The 22,721-nt window shown below is 41.9% G+C and overlaps 1 protein-coding gene across 43 annotated transcripts in view; it reads left to right on the top strand.

The window, feature by feature from the left end:
- The window catches only part of BRCA1 (BRCA1 DNA repair associated), a 94,885-nt gene that overhangs the window by 19,236 nt on the left and 52,928 nt on the right, over window positions 1-22,721 (top strand). For 15 of the 43 annotated variants that reach the window (XR_010124717.1, XR_010124718.1, XM_063656679.1 and 12 more), the window contains 8 exons: window positions 1,972-2,049; window positions 3,552-3,640; window positions 4,248-4,387; window positions 8,494-8,599; window positions 11,095-11,140; window positions 13,166-13,242; window positions 14,236-17,661; window positions 18,067-18,155. Coding sequence is in view for 41 of the 43 variants with exons in the window: in XM_063656679.1 (XP_063512749.1) it covers window positions 1,972-2,049; window positions 3,552-3,640; window positions 4,248-4,387; window positions 8,494-8,599; window positions 11,095-11,140; window positions 13,166-13,242; window positions 14,236-17,661; window positions 18,067-18,155 (4,051 nt within the window). In the remaining 2 variants the exon portion in view is untranslated. Of the gene's footprint in view, window positions 1-1,971; window positions 2,050-3,551; window positions 3,641-4,247; window positions 4,388-8,493; window positions 8,600-11,094; window positions 11,141-13,165; window positions 13,243-14,235; window positions 17,662-18,066; window positions 18,156-22,721 lie in introns of those variants that run through there. The other 28 variants (XM_054457711.2, XM_054457710.2, XM_063656683.1 and 25 more) reach the window with 8 other exon arrangements.

The following is a 22,721-nucleotide window of genomic DNA, read 5'->3' as shown; positions in this document are numbered from 1 at the left end:
TCTGTAATGCCAGCTACTTGGGAGGCTGAGGCACGAGAATTGCTTGAGCCTAGGAGGTGGAGGTTGTAGTGAGCCGAGATTGTGTCACTACCCTCCAGCCTGGGTGATAGAGTGAAAGTCTCTCTCCAAAAAAAAAAAATTAAGAAAATAAAAATCGTCGGCCAGGCATGGTGGCTGACGCCTGTAATCCCAGCACTTTGGGAGGCCGAGGCGGGCAGATCACGAGGTCAGGAGATGGAGACCATCCTGGCTAACACGGTGAAACCCCGTCTCTACTAAAAATAAAAAAATTAGCCGGGCATGGTGCTGGGCGCCTGTAGTCCCAGCTGCTCGGGAGGCTGAGGCAGGAGAATGGCGTGAACCCAGGAGGCGGAGCTTGCAGTGAGCCGAGATCATGCTGCTGCACTCCAGCCTGGGAGACAGAGCGAGACTCTGTCTCAAAAAAAAAAAAAAGAAAAGAAAAGAAAAGAAAAATCGTCTTGGTATTTATTATTGTTGAAAATCACTTGATCACAGATGTATGTATGACTTTATTTCTGTACTCTCAATTCTATTTTATTGATGTATGTGTCTATTCTTATGCTATTACCACACTTTCTTGATTACTATAGCTTTGTGGTGAGGTGTTGAGATTTTAAACTAATTATAAGCATCTTACATGAACTACTTACCGTTTATATTTGATTATGCAGCATGAAATAATTATGAATATATCATTAAATATGCCATATTAACTTTTATTAAGTTTTATGTGATCATAACAGTAAGCCATATGCATGTAAGTTCAGTTTTCATAGATCATTGCTTATGTAGTTTAGGTTTTTGCTTATGCGGCATCCAAAAACAATTAGGAAACTATTGCTTGTAATTCACCTGCCATTACTTTTTTTTTTTTTTTTTTTTTTTTTTTAATTTCTGAAGTATTTATTGATCATTCTTGGGTGTTTCTCGGAGAGGGGGATATGGCAGGGTCATAGGATAATAGTGGAGAGAAGGTCAGGAGATAAACACATGAACAAAGGTCTCTGGTTTTCCTAGGCAGAGGACCCTGCGGCCTTCTGCAGTGTTTGTGCCCCTGAGTACTTGAGATTAGGGAGTGGTGATGACTCTTAAAGAGCATGCTGCCTTCAAGCATCTGTTTAACAAAGCACATCTTGCACCACCCTTAATCCATTTAACCCTGAGTTGACACAGCACATGTTTCAGAGAGCAGGGGGCTGGGGGAAAGGCCATAGATCAACAGCATCCCAAGGCAGAAGAATTTCTCCTAGTCAGAACAAAATGGAGTCTCCTATGCCCACCCCTTTCTACACAGACACAGCAACAATCTGATCTCTCCTTCCTTTCCCCACACTTCCTCCCCTTCTCTTCAACAAAACCGCCATCGTCCTCATGGCCCGCTCCCGATGGTCGCTGTCTCTTCGGAGCTGTTGGGTACAACTCCCAGACAGGGCAGCCGGGCAGAGGCGCTCCTCACCTCCCAGACAGGGCGGCTGGGCAGAGGCGCCCCTCGCTTCCCAGACGGGGCCGCCTGGGCAGAGGCACTCCTCTCCTCCCAGACGGGGCGGCCGGGCAGAGGCGCTCCTCACTTCCCCGACGGGGCCGCCCGGGCAGAGGCACTCCTCGCTTCCCAGACGGGGCCGCCCGGGCAGAGGCGCTCCTCAGTTCCTCCCAGACCAGGTGGCAGCCGGGCAGAGGCGCTCCTCACCTCCCAGACGGGGCGGCCGGGCAGAGGCGCTCCTCACTTCCCCGACGGGGCGGCCGAGCAGAGGCGCTCCTCACTTCCCAGAGGGGGCGGCCGGGCAGAGGCGCTCCTCACTTCCCAGACGGGGCGGCCGCACCTGCCATTACTTTTTAAATGGCTCTTAAGGGCAGTTGTGAGATTATCTTTTCATGGCTATTTGCCTTTTGAGTATTCTCTCTACAAAAGGAAGTAAATTAAATTGTTCTTTCTTTCTTTATAATTTATAGATTTTGCATGCTGAAACTTCTCAACCAGAAGAAAGGGCCTTCACAGTGTCCTTTATGTAAGAATGATATAACCAAAAGGTATATAATTTGGTAATGATGCTAGGTTGGAAGCAACAACAGTAGGAAAAAGTAGAAATTATTTAATAACATAGCGTTCCTATAAAACCATTCATCAGTAGAAAAATTTATAAAAGAGTTTTTAGCAGACAGTAATTTATTTCCAAAGTTATTTTCCTGAAAGTTTTATGGGACATCTGCCTTATACAGGTATTAGAAACTTACTGCCTTTCTCTAATGCTTCTAGCGTAAAAACTTGCAGACTTATGTAAAGTAGGGCTGTATCGCCGTGCCCCCATTGTCTGCTAATCTTGTTTTTATGTTTTTGATTGTGTTTCCTTTTCTTTTTTTTTTTTTTAAGACAGGGTCCTGCTCTGTCACTGAGGCTGGAGTGCAGTGGCGTGATCTCGGCTCACTGTAGCCTCTGTCTCCCAGCCTCTTCCTGTCTTAGCCTCCCAAGTAGCTGGGACTACAGGCACATGCTACCATGCCCAGCCAATTTTTGTATTTTTTGTAGAGATGAGGTTTTACCATGTTGCCCAGGCTGGTAACTCCTGAGCTCAGGTGATCTGCCCACCTCGGCCTCCCAAAGTGCTGGGGTCACAGGTGTGTGTTTATTTCTATCTAATTATTTACACAAACACAATGTATTTATATATTGTGTATCTCTTCTGCTACAATGTAAATTCTATGAGAGTAGTAACTTTGTCTGTCTCAACACTGTTTTTCCTAAGTTTGGTACATAGTAGGCACTCAGATGCTTAAAGGAATGAATGAATTGTGTTTTAATTCCACTTTACTAAACCCAAATCTCCCTTTGGACATTGTTATCTATGTGTTTTCAAAGACATATAATCATAATTTGACAGAAATCCTTGAGAGGCAGAACTAACAGTGAGGGATTGGGCAGGGTTCAGATGTTAAGAACAGTAAGCTCAGCAGGGTGTGATTGCTCATGCCTACAACCCTAGCACTCTAGGAGGCTGAGGTGGGATGATTGCTTGAGTCCGGGAGTTTGAAATCAGCCTGGGCAACATAGTGAGACCCCATCACTACCAACAAAATAAATAAATAAATGTACATGGTGGCATATGCCCATAGTCCTAGCTACTTGGGAGGCAATAGTGGGAGGATAGCTTGAGTACAGAAGTTTGAGGCTGCAGTGAGCTATGATTGTGGCACTGCATGCTAGCCTGGGCAATAGAGCAAGACCCTGTCTCTAAATTAAAAAAAAAAAAAAAAGTACTCGAGTTTTCTATGCAATGCATTATATCTGCTGTGGATTTAGGGCAGTATTATATCAGATAATTTTAGGCATTTGGTAGGCTTAAATGAATGACAAAAAGTTACTAAATCACTGTTGTCACACGGTTTATACAGATGTCAATGATGTATTGATTATAGAGGTTTTCTACTGTTGCTGCATCTTATTTTTATTTGTTTACATGTCTTTTCTTATTTTAGTGTCTTTAAAAGGTTGATAATCACTTGCTGAGTGTGTTTCTCAAACAATTTAATTTCAGGAGCCTACAAGAAAGTACGAGATTTAGTCAACTTGTAGAAGAGCTATTGAAAATCATTTGTGCTTTTCAGCTTGACACAGGTTTGCAGTGTAAGTGTTGAATATCCCAAGAATGACACTCAAGTGCTATCCATGAAAACTCAGGAAGTTTGCACAATTACTTTCTATGACGTGGTGATAAGACCTTTTAGTCTAGGTTAATTTTAGTTCTGTATCTGTAATCTATTTTTAAAAAATTACTCCCACTGGTCTCACACCTTATTTTATCAATCGTAAGGTGCACATTTTTCACATCTTAACATCTCTGAAATTGGGAACATTTTACTATTGAGGGTGTGTCATTTGTTTAATTTGTGTGCTTTCTTTCTTAGTGATACAGAAAATAATAGTGCAACTTACATTGTTGGTGTCTTAGCTTTAGTGAAATACAGTATTGATAGGCAAATTTCTTAGTGTTAAGGTAGAAAACAAGGACTCTAAATAACTTTGATGGTCTGTGTATTTGTTTTTGTTTCCTAGGAGTAAAATTTCCAGTTGATTTTTTAAAATTTGATTTTTTAAAAAAAATCACAGGTAACCTTAATGCATTGTCTTAACACAACAAAGAGCATACATAGGGTTTCTCTTGGTTTCTTTAATTATAATTCATACATTTTTCTCTAACTGCAAACATAATGTTTTCCCTTGTATTTTACAGATGCAAACAGTTATAATTTTGCAAAAAAGGAAAATAACTCTCCTGAACATCTAAAAGATGAAGTTTCTATCATCCAAAGTATGGGCTACAGAAATCGTGCCAAAAGACTTCTACAGAGTGAACCCGAAAATCCTTCCTTGGTAAAACCATTTGTTTTTGTTTTCTTCTTCTTCTTTTTTTTTTTTTTTTTTTTGAGATGGAGTCTTGCTCTGTGGCCCAGGCTAGAAGCAGTCCTCCTGCCTTAGCCCCCTTAGTAGCTGGGATTACAGGCATGCGCCACCATGCCCGGCTAATTTTTGTATTTTTAGTAGAGACGGAGTTTCATCATGTTGGCCAGGCTGGTCTCGAACTCCTAACCTCAGGTGATCCACCCACCTCGGCTCCCCAAAGTGCTGGGATTACAGGTGTGAGCCACTGTGCCCGGCCGGTAAAACCATTTTCATTTATTCTGGCAACATCTCTTTATTGAGCATTGTGAATATGTTAGTGAATGTGCTAGATGCTCATAGATTTATATAAAAAGTTAGTGAAGAAGGAAAGATGGTATATTAAGTGGTTAGACAAGTGTTCTAATCAGTTAGAGTTCAGAGAAGGTCAGGGTACCTGATATAATCAAGAGAGAGACCTTACAGCCAGGTGAGGTGAATGCACCTATAATCCCAGCTACTTAGGAGGCTGAAATGGGAGGATCACTTGAGTCCAGGTTTGAGACCAGCCCAGGCAACATAGCAAGATCCCCATCAGATACACCAAAAAGACAGATTTTTTTTTTTTTTTTTTGAGACAGAGTCTCACTCTGTCGCCCAGGCTGGAGCGCAGTGACACGATGTCAGCTCACTGCAACCTCTGCCTCCCAGGTTCAAGCAATTCTCCTGCCTCAGCCTCCTGAGTAGTTGGGACTACAGGGGTACGACACCAGACCTGGCTAATTTTTATAATTTTAGTAAAGTCGGGGTTTCACCATATTGGTCAGGCTGGTCTCGAACTCCTGACCTCAGGTGATCCAGCCTCCTTGGCCTCCCAGAGTGCTGGGATTACAGGCGTGAGCCACCAAGCCTGGCCAAAAAAGAGAGCTCTTATAGGCCCTTCCTTGCTTTGGAGCTTTATGTGCTCTGTGATGCTTATCTAAAACAGCCATAAGGTCACTGATATTTTTAAGCATTTGGAAATTACTTCAGCTGGGTGCCATGGCTCATGCCTATAATCCCAACACTTTGGAAGGCTGAGGTAGGAGGTCCTTTGAGCCCAGCTTGGGCAACACAGTGAGACACTGCCTCTACAATTAAAAAAAAAAAATTAGCTGGGTGCCGTGGCTCACGCCTGTAATCCCAGCACTAGGAGGCTTGAGGATTGCCTGAGCTCAGGAGTTCGAGACCAGTTTGGGCAACATAGCAAGTCCTTGTCTATATTAAAAGTTTTTTTTAATTATCTGGGCATGGTGGTGTGTCCCTGTAGTCCCAGCTACTTGGGAAGCTGAGACAGAAGGATCACTTGAGTCCAGGAGATGTAGACTACAGTGAGCTATGATCACTCCACTGCACTTCAGCGAGGGCGACAAAGCAAGATCTAGTTGCAAAAAAAAAGAACTGGCCTGGCGCGGCGGCTAACACCTGTAATCCCAGCACTTTGGGAGGCTGAGGCCGGTGGATCATGAGGTCAGGAGATTGAGACCACCCTGGCCAATATGGTGAAACCTGGTCTCTACTAAAAATACAAAAATTAGCTGGGCGTGGTGGCGTGGGCCTGTAATCCCAGCTACTCCAGAGGCTGAGGCTGGAGAATCACTTGAACCTGAGAGTCGGAGGTTGCAGTGAGCCGAGATCGCGCCACTGCACTCCAGCCTGGCGACAGAGCGAGACTCCGTCTCAAAAAAAAACAAAAAAAAAAGTTTCACGCCTGTAATCCCAGCACTTTTGGAGGCCGAGTCAAGTGGATCACGAAGTGAGGAGATCAAGACTATCCTGGCTAACATGGTGAAAGCCTGTCTCTACTAAAAATACAAAAAAATTAGCCGAGCGTGGTGGCAGACTCCTGTAGTCCCAGCTACTCAGGAGGCTGAGGCAGGAGAATGGCGTGAACCTGGGAGGCGGAGCTTGCAGTGAGCCGAGATCCCGCCACTGCACTCCAGCGTGGGCGACAGACTGAGACTCTGTCTCAAAAAAAAAAAAAAAAAAAAACTTAGCTGGGCATGGTGGTATGCACCTGTGGTCCTAGCTACTTGGGAGACTGAGGCTGAAGCATTGCTTTAACATAGGGAGTCAAGGCTGCAGTTGAGCTATGACTGTGCCACTGGACTCCAGCGCAGGTGACTGAGACCCTATCTTTTAAAAAAAAGGGAAAATTACTTCAACTTAAAAGGTGTAATTGTTAAAGAAAATGTAGTGATTTGCTTTGTTGTTACTTATATGTGCATGAATGATGGAGATCTTAAAAAGTAATCATTCTGGGGCTGGGCATAGTAGCTTGCACCTGTAATCCCAGCACTTTGGGAGGCTGAGGCAGGCAGATTATTTGAGGTCAGGAGTTTGAGACCAGCCTGGCCAACATGGTGAAACCCCACCTCTACTAAAAATACAAAAATTAGCTGGGTATGGTGGCACGTGCCTGTAATCCCAGCTACTCGGGAGGCTGAGGCACAAGAATTGCTTGAACCTAGGACGCCGAGGTTGCAGCGAGCCAAGATCGCGCCACTGCACTCCAGCCTGGGCGGTAGAGTGAGACTCTGTCTCAAAAAAGAAAAAAAAGTAATTGTTCTAGCTGGGCGCAGTGGCTCTTGCCTGTAATCCCAGCACTTTGGGAGGCCAAGGCGGGTGGATATCTTGAGTCCTGGAGTTCAAGACCAGCCTGGACAATGTGGTGAAACCCCACCTCTACAAAAAATACAAAAATTAGCCCGGCATGGTGGCGTGCGCATGTAGTCCCAGCTCCTTGGGAGGCTTAGGTGGGAGGATCACTTGAACCCAGGAGACAGAGGTTGCAGTGAACCGAGATCATGCCACCACGCTCCAGCCTGGGCAACAGAACAAGACTCTGTCTAAAAAAATACAAGTAAAATAAAAGTAGTTCTTATAGTACCAGCATTCATTTTTCAAAAGATATAGAAAGGCTATATCTTTCAAAAATGAAGAAAAAAAAAGTAATGTTGGGCTTTTAAATACTCGTTCCTATACTAAATGTTCTTAGGAGTGCTGGGGTTTTACTGTCATCATTTATCCTTTTTAAAAATGTTATTGGCCAGGCACGGTGGCTCATGGCTGTAATCCCAGCACTTTGGGAGGCCGAGGCAGGCAGATCACCTGAGGTCAGGAGTGTGAGACCAGCCTGGCCAACATGGTGAAACCTGTCTCTACTAAAAATACAAAAATTAACTAGGCGTGGTGGCGTGCGCCTGTAGTCCCAGCTACTCGGGAGGCTGAGGCAGGAGAATCAACTGAACCAGGGAGGTGGAGGTTGCAGTGTGCCGAGATCGCGCCACTGCATTCTAGCCTGGCAACGGAGCAAGACTGCCTCAAAAAAAAAAAAAAAATATATATATATATACATATATCCCAAAGTGCTGGGATTACATATATGTATATATACACACACACACACACACACACACACACACACACAAATTAGCCAGGCATAGTGGCACGCACTTGTAGTCCCAGCTACTCAGGAGGCTGAGGCAGGAGAATCTCTTGAACTTAGGAGGCGGAGGTTGCAGTGAGCTGAGATTGCGCCACTGCACTCCAGCCTGGGTGACAGAGCAGGACTCTGTACACCCCCAAAACAAAAAAAAAGTTATCAGATGTGATTGGAATGTATATCAAGTATCAGCTTCAAAATATGCTATATTAATACTTCAAAAATTACACAAATAATACATAATCAGGTTTGAAAAATTTAAGACAACAGAAAGAAAAAATATTCAAATCACACATATCCCAGACATTTTATTATTACTACTACTATTATTTTGTAGAGACTGGGTCTCACTCTGTTGCTTATGCTGGTCTTGAACTCCTGGCCTCAAGCAGTCCTGCTCCAGCCTCCCAAAGTGCTGGGATTATAGGCATGAGCTACCGCTCCCAGCCCCAGACATTTTAGTGTGTAAATTTCCGGGCATTTTTTCCAGGCATCATACATGTTAGCTGACTGATGATGGTCAATTTATTTTGTCCATGGTGTCAAGTTTCTCTTCAGGAGGAAAAGCACAGAACTGGCCAACAATTGCCTGACTGTTCTTTACCATACTGTTTAGCAGGAAACCAGTCCCAGTGTCCAACTCTCTAACCTTGGAACTGTGAGAACTCTGAGGACAAAGCAGCGGATACAACCTCAAAAGAAGTCTGTTTACATTGAATTGGGTAACTGTCTCAGGTTTTTTAAGTATTTAATAATAATTGCTGGATTGCTTATCTTATAGTTTTGCCAAAAATCTTGGTAATAATTTGTATTTGTGGTAGGCAGCTTTGGGAAGTGAATTTTATGAGCCCTATGGTGAGTTATAAATAATGTAAAAGACGCAGTTCCCACCTTGAAGAATCTTACTTTAAAAAGGGAGCAAAAGAGGCCAGGCATGGTGGCTCACACCTGTAATTCCAGCACTTTGGGAGGCCAAAGTGGGCAGATCACCTGAGGTCGGGAGTTCGAGACCAGCCTGGCCAACATGGAGAAACTCTGTCTCTACCAAAAAATACAAAATTAGCCGGGTGTGGTGGCACATACCTGTAATCCCAGCTACTCGGGAGGCTGAGGCAGGAGAATCACTTGAATCCGGGAGGTGGAGGTTGCGGTGAGCCAAGATCGCACCATTGCACTCCAGCCTGGGCAAAAATAGCGAAACTCCATGTAAAAAAAAAAAAAAGAGAGAGCAAAAGAAAGAATATCTGGTTTTAAATATGTGTAAATATGTTTTGGAAAGATGGAGAGTAGCAATAAGAAAAAACATGATGGATTGCTACAGTATTTAGTTCCAAGATAAATTGTACTAGATGAGGAATCCTTTTAAGAAGAGCTGAATCGCCAGGCGCAGTGGCTCACGCCTGTAATCCCAGCACTTTGGGAGGCCGAGGTGGGCGGATCACCTGAGGTCGGGAGTTCAAGACCAGCCTGACCAACATGGAGAAACCCCATCTCTACTAAAAAAAAAAAAAAAAAAAAATTAGCCGGGGTGGTGGCTCATGCCTGTAATCCCAGCTACTCAGGAGGCTGAGGCAGGAGAATCGCTTGAACCCAGGAGGCGGAGGTTGCGGTGAGCCGAGATCACACCATTGCACTCCAGCCTAGGCAACAAGAGTGAAACTCCATCTCAAAAAAAAAAAAGAGCTGAATCTTGGCTGGGCAGGATGGCTCATGCCTGTAATCCTAACACTTTGGAAGGCCGACGCAGAAGGATTGGTTGAGTCCATGAGTTTAAGACCAGCCTGGCCAACATAGAGAAAGCCTGTCTTTATTTTTAAAATAATAATAAATTTTTGGCCAGGTGCGGTGGCTCATGCCTGTAATCCCAACACTTTGGGAGGCTGAGGCAGGTAGATCACCTGAGGTCAGAGTTCGAGACCAGCCTGGATAACCTGGTGAAACCCCTCTTTACTAAAAATACAAAAAAAAAAAAAATTAGCTGGGTGTGGTGGCACATGCTTGTAATCCCAGCTACTTGGGAGGCTGAGGCAGGAAAATCACTTGAACCAGGGAGGCGGAGGTTACAATGAGCCAACACTATACCACTGCACTCCAGCCTGGGCGATAGAGTGAGACTCCATCTCAAAAAAATAATAATTTTTAAAAATAATAAATTTTTTTAAGCTTATAAAAAGAAGAGTTGAGGCCAGCATAGTAGCTCACATCTGTAATCTCAGCAGTGGCAGAGGATTGCTTGAAGCCAGGAGTTTGAGACCAGCCTGGGCAACATAGCAAGACCTCATCTCTACAAAAAAAAATTTTTTTTAATTAGCTGGGTGTGGTGGTGTGCATCTGTAGTCCCAGCTACTCAGGAGGCAGAGGTGAGTAGATAGATTGAACCCAGGGGTTTGAGGCTGTAGTGAGCTATGATCATGCCACTGCACTCCAACCTGGGTGACAGAGCAATACCTCATCTCCAAAAAAAAAGAAAAAAAAAAAAGAGCTGCTGAGCTCAGAATTCAAACTGGGCTCTCAAATTGGATTTTTTTTAGAATATATTTATAATTAAAAAGGGTAGCCATCTTTTGAGCTCCCAGGCACCACCATCTATTTATCATAACACTTACTGTTTTCCCCCCTTACGATCGTAAATTCCTAGACAACAGGCATTGTAAAAATAGTTACAGTAGTTGATATTTAGGAGCACTTAACTATATTCCAGGCACTGTTGTGCTTTTCTTGTATAACTCATTAGATGCTTGTCAGACCTCTGAGATTGTTCCTATTATACTTATCTTACAGACGAGAAAATTAAAGCACAGAGAGGTTATGAAATTTTTCCAAGGTATTAAACCTAATAAGTGGCTGAGCCTTGATTCAAACCTAGGAAGTTAGATGTCAGAGCCTGTGCTTTTTTTTTGTTTTTGTTTTCAGTAGAAACGGGGTCTCACTTTGTTGGCCAGGCTGGTCTCGAACTCCTAACCTCAAATAATCCATCCATCTCTCGGCCTCCTCAAGTGCTGGGATTACAGGTGAGAGCCACTGTGCCTGGCCAAGCCCGTGCCTTTAACCACTTCTCTGTATTACGTACTAGCTTAACTAGCATTGTACGTGCCACAGTAGATGCTCAGTAAATATTTCTAGTTGAATATCTGTTTTTCAACAAGTACATTTTTTGTTTAACCCTTTTAATTAAGAAAACTTTTATTGATTTATTTTTTTGGGGGAAATTTTTTAGGATCTGATTCTTCTGAAGATACGGTTAATAAGGCAACTTATTGCAGGTGAGTCAAAGAGAACCTTTGTCTATGAAGCTGGTATTTTCCTATTTAGTTAATATTAAGGATTGATGTTTCTCTCTTTTTAAAAATATTTTAACTTTTATTTTAGGTTCAGGGATGTATGTGCAGTTTGTTATATAGGTAAACACACGACTTGGGATTTTGTGTACAGATTTTTTTCATCATCCGGGTACTAAGCATACCCCACAGTTTTTTGTTTCCTTTCTTTCTGAATTTCTCCCTCTTCCCACCTTCCTCCCTCAAGTAGGCTGGTGTTTCTCCAGACTGGAATCATGGTATTGGAAGAAACCTTAGAGATCATCTAGTTTAGTTCTCTCATTTTATAGTGGAGGAAATACCCTTTTTGTTTGTTGGATTTAGTTATTAGCACTGTCCAAAGGAATTTAGGATAACAGTAGAACTCTGCACATGCTTGCTTCTAGCAGATTGTTCTCTAAGTTCCTCATGTACAGTAATATTGACATAGCAGTAATTGTGACTGATGAAAATGTTCAAGGACTTCATTTTCAACTCTTTCTTTCCTCTGTTCCTTATTTCCACATATCTCTCAAGCTTTGTCTGTATATTATATAATAATATACAAGCAGCCCCAACTATGTTACCTACCTGCCTTAGGAATTATTGCTTGACTCAGGTTTTTTTGTTTTGTTTTGTTTTTATTGTTTTTTTTGTTTGTTTGTTTGTTTGTTTGTTTTGGAGACGGGGTCTTGCCCTGTTGCCAGGATGGAGTGTAGTGGTGCCATCTCGGCTTACTGCAATCTCCAACTCCCCGGTTCAAGCGATTCTCCTGCCTCAGCCTCCCAAGTAGCTAGGATTGCAGGCACACGCCACCACACCCAGCTAATTTTTGTATTTTTAGTAGAGACAGGGTTTTGCCATGTTGGCCAGCCTGGTTTCAAACTCCTGAGCTCAAGTGATCCACCCACCTCAGCCTCCCAAAGTGCTGGGATTACAGGCATGAGCTACCATGCCCGCTCAACCCTGTATAAGATCTAGTCTGAACTATGATGGCAATATTGTCAGTTTTTGTTTGTAAATGACTTCCCTCATCTCACAATTGGAAGGAAGTGATTTTTAGACTGAAAAGCAGCACAGAAAGTAGTGTAGCAAAGTGGTGGTTTGTATTCTGTTGGGTTATCTGCAATCCTAGTGTTTCCTTTGTTTAGATATCCTTGCTCCTGCCTTCTCATTAAGATATACTTTTAAATGTTTTTAAAAACTATCTTTTGGCTGTCATTTAAATGTTGGCTTTCATTTGCACGTCCATGAAGCAGTGTTCCTGCTCTGATTTTTGTGGCTGTGTATCCTCAGTCTTTGACCATTCCATTTCTTTTTTTTCTTTTTTTTTTTTTGAGACACGGAGGCTCACTCTGTCGCCCCCAGGATGGAGTGCAGTGGTGTGATCTTGGCTCACTGCAACCTCCGCCTCCCAGGTTCAAGCGATTCTCCTGTCTCAATCTCACGAGTAGCTGGGACTACAGGTATACACCACCACGCCCGGTTAATTGACCATTCCATTTCTTTCCTTTTTTTCTTTTTTCTTTTTTTTTTTTGAGACAGAGTCTTGCTCTGTTGCCCAGGCTGGAGTACAGAGGTGTGATCTCACCTCTCCGCAACCTCTGCCTCCCAGGTTCAAGCCATACTCCTGCCTCAGCCTCTCTAGTAGCTGGGACTACAGGCGCGCGCTACCACAGCCGGCTAATTTTTGTATTTTTAGTAGAGATGGGGTTTCACCATGTTGGCCAGGCTGGTCTTGAACTCATGACCTCTAGTGGTCCACCCGCCTCAGCCTCCCAAAGTGCTGGAATTACAGGCATGAGCCACCGTGCCCAGCAACCATTTCATTTCAACTAGAAGTTTCTAAAGGAGAGAGCAGCTTTCACTAACTAAATAAGATTGGTCAGCTTTCTGTAACTGAAAGAGCTAAAATATTTGATCTTGGTCATTTGACAGTTTTGCATACATATAACTAGTGTTTCTCATTAGGACTCTGTCTTTTCCCTATAGTGTGGGAGATCAAGAATTGCTACAAATCACCCCTCAAGGAACCAGCGATGAAATCAGTTTGGATTCTGCAAAAAAGGGTAATGGCAAAGTTTGCCAACTTAACAGGCACTGAAGAGAGAGTGGGTAGATACAGTACTGTAATTAGATTATTCTGAAGACCATTTGGGGCCTTTACAATCCACAAAATCTCTTGGCAGAGTTAGAGTATCATTGTTTGTCAAATGTCATGGTATGGTCTGATAGATTTAAATGGTACTAGACTAATCTAGCTATAATAAGACCTTCTGTAACTGATTGTTGCCCTTTCATTTTTTGTTTTTTTGTTTTTTTTGTTTTTTTGTTTTTGAGATGGGGTGTCACTCTGTTGCCTAGGCTGGAGTGCAGTGATGCAATCTTGGCTCACTGCAACCTCCACCTCCAAGGCTCAAGCTATCCTCCCACTTCAGCCTCCTGAGTAGCTGGGACTACAGGCACACGCCACCACACCTGGTTAATTTTTTGTGGTTTTATAGAGATGGGGTTTCACCATGTTACCGAGGCTGGTCTCAAACTCCTGGACTCAAGCAGTCTGCCCACTTCAGCCTCCCAAAGTGCTGCAGTTACAGGCTTGAGCCACTGTGCCTGGCCTGCCCTTTGCTTTTAATTGGTGTATTTGTGTTTCATCTTTTGCCTACTGGTTTTTAAATATAGGGAGTGGTAAGTCTGTAGATAGAACAGAGTATTAAGTAGACTTAATGGCCAGTCATCTTTAGAGTACATCAGATCCGGTTTTCTGATGGCCAATCTGCTTTTAATTCAGTCTTAGATGTTAGAGAAATAGGAGGTGTGGTTTCTGCATAGGGAAAATTCTGAAATTAAAAATTTAATGGATCCTAAGTGGAAATAATCTACGTAAATAGGAATTAAATGAAAGAGTATGAGCTACATCTTCAGTATACTTGGTAGTTTATGAGGTTAGTTTCTCTAAATATAGCCAGTTGGTTGATTTCCACCTCCAAGGTGTATGAAGTATGTATTTTTTTAATGACAATTCAGTTTTTGAGTACCTTGTTATTTTTGTATATTTTCAGCTGCTTGTGAATTTTCTGAGACAGATGTAACAAATACTGAACATCATCAACCCAGTAATAACGATTTGAACACCACTGAGAAGCGTGCAACTGAGAGGCATCCAGAAAAGTATCAGGGTAGTTCTGTTTCAAACTTGCATGTGGAGCCATGTGGCACAAATACTCATGCCAGCTCATTACAGCATGAGAACAGCAGTTTATTACTCACTAAAGACAGAATGAATGTAGAAAAGGCTGAATTCTGTAATAAAAGCAAACAGCCTGGCTTAGCAAGGAGCCAACATAACAGATGGGCTGGAAGTAAGGAAACATGTAATGATAGGCAGACTCCCAGCACAGAAAAAAAGGTAGACCTGAATGCTCATCCCCTGTGTGAGAGAAAAGAATGGAATAAGCAGAAACTGCCATGCTCAGAGAATCCTAGAGATACTGAAGATGTTCCTTGGATAACACTAAATAGCAGCATTCAGAAAGTTAATGAGTGGTTTTCCAGAAGTGACGAACTGTTAGGTTCTGATGACTCACATGATGGGAGGTCTGAATCAAATGCCAAAGTAGCGGATGTATTGGACGTTCTAAATGAGGTAGATGAATATTCTGGTTCTTCAGAGAAAATAGACTTATTGGCCAGTGATCCTCATGAGGCTTTAATTTGTAAAAGTGAAAGAGTTCACTCCAAATCAGTAGAGAGTAATATTGAAGACAAAATATTTGGGAAAACCTATCGGAGGAAGGCAAGCCTCCCCAACTTAAGCCATGTAACTGAAAATCTAATTATAGGAGCATTTGTTACTGAGCCACAGATAATACAAGAGCGTCCCCTCACAAATAAATTAAAGCGTAAAAGGAGAGCTACATCAGGCCTTCATCCTGAGGATTTTATCAAGAAAGCAGATTTGGCAGTTCAAAAGACTCCTGAAATGATAAATCAGGGAACTAACCAAATGGAGCAGAATGGTCAAGTGATGAATATTACTAATAGTGGTCATGAGAATAAAACAAAAGGTGATTCTATTCAGAATGAGAAAAATCCTAACCCAATAGAATCACTCGAAAAAGAATCTGCTTTCAAAACAAAAGCTGAACCTATAAGCAGCAGTATAAGCAATATGGAACTCGAATTAAATATCCATAATTCAAAAGCACCTAAAAAGAATAGGCTGAGGAGGAAGTCTTCTACTAGGCATATTCATGCGCTTGAACTAGTAGTCAGTAGAAATCTAAGCCCACCTAATTGTACTGAATTGCAAATTGATAGTTGTTCTAGCAGTGAAGAGATAAAGAAAAAAAAATACAACCAAATGCCAGTCAGGCACAGCAGAAACCTACAACTCATGGAAGATAAAGAACCTGCAACTGGAGCCAAGAAGAGTAACAAGCCAAATCAACAGACAAGTAAAAGACATGACAGCGATACTTTCCCAGAGCTGAAGTTAACAAATGCACCTGGTTCTTTTACTAACTGTTCAAATACCAGTGAGCTTAAAGAATTTGTCAATCCTAGCCTTCCAAGAGAAGAAAAAGAAGAGAAACTAGGAACAGTTAAAGTGTCTAATAATGCCAAAGACCCCAAAGATCTCATGTTAAGTGGAGAAAGGGTTTTGCAAACTGAAAGATCTGTAGAGAGTAGCAGTATTTCATTGGTACCTGGTACTGATTATGGCACTCAGGAAAGTATCTCGTTACTGGAAGTTAGCACTCTAGGGAAGGCAAAAACAGAACCAAATAAATGTGTGAGTCAGTGTGCAGCATTTGAAAACCCCAAGGAACTAATTCATGGTTGTTTCAAAGATACTAGAAATGACACAGAAGGCTTTAAGTATCCATTGGGACATGAAGTTAACCACAGTCAGGAAACAAGCATAGAAATGGAAGAAAGTGAACTTGATACTCAGTATTTGCAGAATACATTCAAGGTTTCAAAGCGCCAGTCATTTGCTCTGTTTTCAAATCCAGGAAATCCAGAAGAGGAATGTGCAACATTCTCTGCCCACTCTAGGTCCTTAAAGAAACAAAGTCCAAAAGTCACTTTTGAATGTGAACAAAAGGAAGAAAATCAAGGAAAGAATGAGTCTAATATCAAGCCTGTACAGACAGCTAATATCACTGCAGGCTTTCCTGTGGTTTGTCAGAAAGATAAGCCAGTTGATTATGCCAAATGTAGTATCAAAGGAGGCTCTAGGTTTTGTCTATCATCTCAGTTCAGAGGCAACGAAACTGGACTCATTACTCCAAATAAACATGGACTTTCACAAAACCCATATCATATACCACCACTTTTTCCCATCAAGTCATTTGTTAAAACTAAATGTAAGAAAAACCTGCTAGAGGAAAACTCTGAGGAACATTCAATGTCACCTGAAAGAGAAATGGGAAACGAGAACATTCCAAGTACAGTGAGCATAATTAGCCGTAATAACATTAGAGAAAATGTTTTTAAAGAAGCCAGCTCAAGCAATATTAATGAAGTAGGTTCCAGTACTAATGAAGTGGGCTCCAGTATTAATGAAGTAGGTTCCAGTGATGAAAACATTCAAGCAGAACTAGGTAGAAGCAGAGGGCTAAAATTGAATGCTATGCTTAGATTAGGGGTTTTGCAACCTGAGGTCTATAAACAAAGTTTTCCTGGAAGTAATGGTAAGCATCCTGAAATAAAAAAGCAAGAATATGAAGAAGTACTTCAGACTGTTAATACAGACTTCTCTCCATGTCTGATTTCAGATAACCTAGAACAGCCTATGAGAAGTAGTCATGCATCTCAGGTTTGTTCTGAGACACCTGATGACCTGTTAGATGATGGTGAAATAAAGGAAGATACTAGTTTTGCTGAAAATGACATTAAGGAAAGTTCTGCTGTTTTTAGCAAAAGCGTCCAGAGAGGAGAGCTTAGCAGGAGTCCTAGCCCTTTCACCCATACACATTTGGCTCAGGGTTACCGAAGAGGGGCCAAGAAATTAGAGTCCTCAGAAGAGAACTTATCTAGTGAGGATGAAGAGCTTCCCTGCTTCCAACACTTGTTATTTGGTAAAGTAAGCAATATACCTTCTCAGTCTACTAGGCATAGCACCGTTGCTACTGAGTGTCTGTCTAAGAACACAGAGGAGAATTTATTATCATTGAAGAATAGCTTAAATGACTACAGTAACCAGGTAATATTGGTAAAGGCATCCCAGGAACATCACCTTAGTGAGGAAACAAAATGTTCTGCTAGCTTGTTTTCTTCACAGTGCAGTGAACTGGAAGACTTGACTGCAAATACAAACACCCAGGATCGTTTCTTCATTGGTTCTTCTAAACAAATGAGGCATCAGTCTGAAAGCCAGGGAGTTGGTCTGAGTGACAAGGAATTGGTTTCAGATGATGAAGAAAGAGGAACGGACTTGGAAGAAAATAATCAAGAAGAGCAAGGCGTGGATTCAAACTTAGGTATTGGAACCAGGTTTTTGTGTTTGCCCCAGTCTATTTATAGAAATGAGCTAAATGTTTATGCTTTTGGGGAGCACATTTTACAAATTTCCAAGTATAGTTAAAGGAACTGCTTCTTAAACTTGAAACATGTTCCTCCTAAGGTGCTTTTCATAGAAAAAAGTCCTTCACATAGCTAGGACGTCATCTTTGACTGAATGAGCTTTAACATCCTAATTACTGGTGGACTTACTTCTGGTTTCATTTTATAAAAGGAAATCCTGGTGTCCCAAAGCAAGGAATTTAATCATTTTGTGTGACATGAAAGTAAATCCAGTCCTGCCAATGAGAAGAGAAAGACACAGCAAGTTGCAGTGTTTATAGTCTGCTTTTACATCTGAACCTCTGTTTTTGTTATTATTTAAGGTGAAGCAGCATCTGGGTATGAGAGTGAAACAAGCGTCTCTGAAGACTGCTCAGGGCTATCCTCTCAGAGTGACATTTTAACCACTCAGGTAAAAAGCGTGCGTGTGTGTGTGTGCATGTGTGTGTGGTGTCCTTTGCATTCAGTAGTATGTATCCCACATTCTTAGGTTTGCTGACATCATCTCTTTGAATTAATAGCACAATTGTTTGTGGTTCATTGTCTCCTTAAATTAGACTGTAAGCACCTTAATGGAACTCATACTACCTTTTGTTTCACACACACGCACACACACATACACACACTGCCTAGCTCATTGTAGCATACTAAATACTGATTTTAATGAATAAGCTAAACCTTCGAAACCCATTTGCTAATCCCAGCACTTTGGGAGGCCAAGGTGGGTGGATCACCTCAGGTCAGAAGTTTGAGACCAGCCTGGCCAACATGGTGAAACCCCACCCACATCTACTAAAAATACAAAAATTAGCTGGGCATGGTGGCCAATGCCTTGTAATCCCAGCTATTCTGGAGGCTGAGACAGGAGAATCGCCTGAACCTGGGAGGCGGAGGTTGCACCGAGCTGGGATTGTACCACTGCACTCTAGCCTGGGTGACAAAGTGAGACTCCATCTCAAAAACAAACAAACAAAAACACATCATTTCCCCTATAGCAAAAACGTGACAGCACTTACTTTATCAAGAGAGGTGAGAAAAAGGAGCCACAGCAGGATGATTCAAGGAGCTCTGCATAGCTCCATTTTAAGAATATGTCTACTGCAGGTCAGAGAAGGTAAGCAAACTGCCTAAGGCCACACAGCCAGGTACAGAACTCTCACCAATATTATTGCCAGCAATTGCAATTTTGGTGTTTATTCTTGGTACCAATTTGGAGACTATAGGGTTCTCTTCCTAATAGAGACCATCTAGCCTTTCACTGTTTTGTGGATACTTCTTTCTCTTCTTCTTTTTTTTTTTTTTTCCTTTTAAAATCTAGTTATTTTTTTCTTTTGGTTTCTTTGACACAGGGTCTCTTACTCTGTTACCCAGGCTGGAATGGAGTAGTGCAATCATGGTTCACTGTAGCTTGGACTTCTGGGCTCAAGCGATCCTCCTACCTCAGCTTCCCGAGTAGCTGGGACCACAGGTGCCCACCAACACCTCCAGCTAATTTTTAAGTTTTTACTAGAGACAACATCTCACTATGTTGCCCAGGCTGGTCTCAAACTCCTGGGCTCAAGTGATCCCACCTCAGCCTCCCAAAATGCTGGGATTACAGGCGTGTGCAACCACGCCTGGCCTATTTTTTTTTTTAATTGCTCATAAATCATCTTTTTTCTTTAAAAAAAGAAAGATGGGAGGCTAAAGCAGGAGAATCACTTGAACCCAGGAGGCGGAGTTGCAGTGAACTGAGATCATGCTGCTGCTCTCCAGCCTGGTCAACAAGAGTGAAACTCCATCTCAAAAAAAAAAAAAAAGAAAGTACACAATTTTACTTTCTGGACCTAATGGTCAAGGCCAATAATTTGGTCACCTATGAAGTAAATAAAAGCTTTACCATTTGTATGACCATTTGGTAATGTAATGTGAAATGTTTATGTACTAAAGGCAGAATAGTCTAGAAAAAACATTCTGTATCACAACATCTAAAAATTAACATCATCTTCATCATAGAACCAGGCTCTGTCTCCTAATTTTTTTTTTTTTTTGAGATGGAGTTTTGATCTGTCACCCAGGCTGGAGTGCAGTGGCACAATCTTGGCTCACTGCAACCTTCACTTCCCAGGTTCAGGTTCAAGAGATTTTCGTGCTTCAGCCTTCTAAATAGCTAGGATTACAGGTGACTGCCACCACGCCCAGCTCATTTTTTTGTATTTTTTTAGTAGAGAGAGGGTTTCACCATGTTGGCCAGGCTCGTCTCGAACTCCTGACCTCAAATAATCCACCCATCTCAGCCTCCCAAAGTGCTGAGATTACAGGCGTGAGCCACCAGGCCTGGCCTCCTAATTTTTATTTGTAGAAGTGGCACCAAAATTTTCCAAGTTCTCATGCAAAAATTCAGGCTTATCTCAGTTTATTTTTTTCATTTATTTATCTCCCACTAAATTGACAACTTCTAATAATTAGGTTGGTTCTTTGTATTCCCAGCACAGGGTTCTATGCAGAATACACACACAGCAGTTGCTGGCAATAATATTGGTGAGAGTTCTGTACTGGGCTATGTGATCTTAGACAGTTTGCTTATGTTCTCTGACCTGCCGTAGGCACATTCTTAAAATGAAGCTGTTCAGACCCCCTCGAATCATCCTGCTGTGGCTTCTTTTTCCCACCTAAATCTTAAATACCCTTTTAGTTGCTAGTAAGTGAATGATGTTTTTTTGTGAACTTTGTGAAGTCAGATTAGATGAAGTTGAGAAAAGCCTGATATTCTTATAAAGTTATATATGTGCATCATAGAAAACTTAGAAAATACAGACAAACAAAAATCATCCATGGACGAACCTTGAAGACATTGTGTTAACTGAAATAAACCGGACACCAAAGGACACATGTTATATGCTTCCACTTATATGAGATACCTAGAATAGTTACATTTGGTTACTCTGCGTACATTGCCTATAGATAAGCCTTGCTCCACAAGGAGCAGTAAAAAAAAAAAAAAAAGATAAATTCATAGGACAGAAGGTAGAATAGTGGTTACTAGGGACTTGGGGAGGGGGAAATGGGACGTTACTGTTTGATGAGTGCAGATTTCAGTTTTGGATGATGAAAAAGTTCTGGAGATAGATAGTGGCAATGGTAACACAACAGTGTGAAAATACTTAATGCCACTGAACTGTACACTTAAAATGATTAAAACGGTAAGTTAATTGCAATTTGTGTTACCCAGAAATGGTTACCAATTTATTGGTGTATATTCTGTTAGTATTCCTGTGTGCGCACAGGGGTGCTTGTATATACTTTATCTTTAAAATATATCCAGGAAGCCAGACACAGTGGCTTACACCTGTAATCCCAGCACTTTGAGAGGCTGAGGCAGGAAGATTGCCTGAGCCCTGGAGGTCAAGGCTGCAGTGAGTTGTGATCATGCTACTGCACTCCGTTCTGGGCAACCCCTGTCTGGAAAAAAAAAAAAAAAATTAGTGAGGCTTAGTGGTGCACACCTGTAGTCTGAGCTACTTGAGAGGCTGGGGTAGAATTGCTTGATCAGCAAGTTGAGGCCGTGGTGAGCCATGATGGTGCCACTGCACTCCAGCCTGGGTGATATGGTGAGACCCTGTCTCAAAAATTAGAAATCCAGATAATTCTGTACATTGTAATCTAGCTTTTACTGGATCATTAAAATTCTTTTTTCTTTTTTTCTGAGATGGAGTTTCACTCTTGTTGCCCAGGCTGGAGTGCAATGGTGCGACCTCGGCTCACCGCATCCTCTGCCTCCCGGGTTCAAGCGATTCTCCTGCCTCAGCCTCCCGAGTAGCTGGGATTACAGGCATGTGCCACCACGCCCAGCTAATTTTGTATTTTTAGTAGAGACAGGGTTTCTCCATGTTGGTCAGGCTGGTCTCAAACTCCTGACCTCAAGTGATCCACCTGCCTCGGCCTCCCAAAGTGCTGGGATTACAGGCGTGAGCCACCGCACTCAGCCTGGGTCTTTAAAATTCTTAAGTGACTTCATTTTTAATTACTATATGGAATTCTATATTTCCAGTGTATCATGATTTATTTGACCTATTGCTGAATGTTGGAGGTTTCAGGGTAAGAGGCACAGTTTGCTATTATGTACATCACTATAGTGGCATCCTGGTAGCTAAATATTTGCCTACATCCCTGATTATTTCCTTAGTCTAAATTACTGGGACTAGGATTTTGGTGTTTGATACATGTTACTAAATTGTTTTTTAGAAAGATTAAACCAGTTTGTGCTCTTCCAGCCCCTGTGGTATATGACAGTTCCCATTTTCCTGTACCTTGCCAACACTGGGTGATATCCAGTTTTAAAATCTAAATCTTGCATTGCTATGAGAACTACAATTAGAGAAGGCTTATCTTCTACTGCCCGTTCTCTGTACAGAGCAAATCCCTCTAGACCTGAAGCCCCTTGGAGTTGTCAAGAAATCTTTGAGATGACTCCCCACTCTGTATCTGAGCTGTCACCAGTATCCTCCACTTCTTCAGGACTGCCATGGCAACTAAATTGATGAAAAGATTTAGGAGGCCTTTTCTCTGTTTGCAATTCCAATGATCCTTTTTGGATGTGGGTTTGAGACTCTGTCAATATACCCATCATCTAATTCTGTCCATTGTGTTTTAAAGTTTAAGGTTGCAATTTCTGATTACATCTGCCTTAGCCATACTGTATTATATTTGACATTCAATATACAATGTCCTTGTTTTTCTGTATTTCTAATCTTATTCCCAGACATGTGTCTATTTGTTCAGGATTCATTTTGCAACGTGTTTTTACTAAGCATCTACCCAAAACAGTTGAAGTCAGATTTCAGGCTATCTTACGTCTAAAGTAGCACAGGCAGGAAAAACTATTTTCCCTTTTTGTACTGAACCGAGAAAAAGTATATAGATGATAGAGAATTCCTAATTTGGTATCATTGATATCTGGGTTTTTGTTTGTTTTCACAGAAGACTGATTAACTATACT

Source organism: Pongo pygmaeus, chromosome 19 (assembly GCF_028885625.2).
Source record: "Pongo pygmaeus isolate AG05252 chromosome 19, NHGRI_mPonPyg2-v2.0_pri, whole genome shotgun sequence".
Classification (NCBI taxonomy): Eukaryota; Metazoa; Chordata; class Mammalia; order Primates; family Hominidae; genus Pongo; species Pongo pygmaeus.
This window is presented reverse-complemented; position numbering and strand designations above follow the sequence as displayed.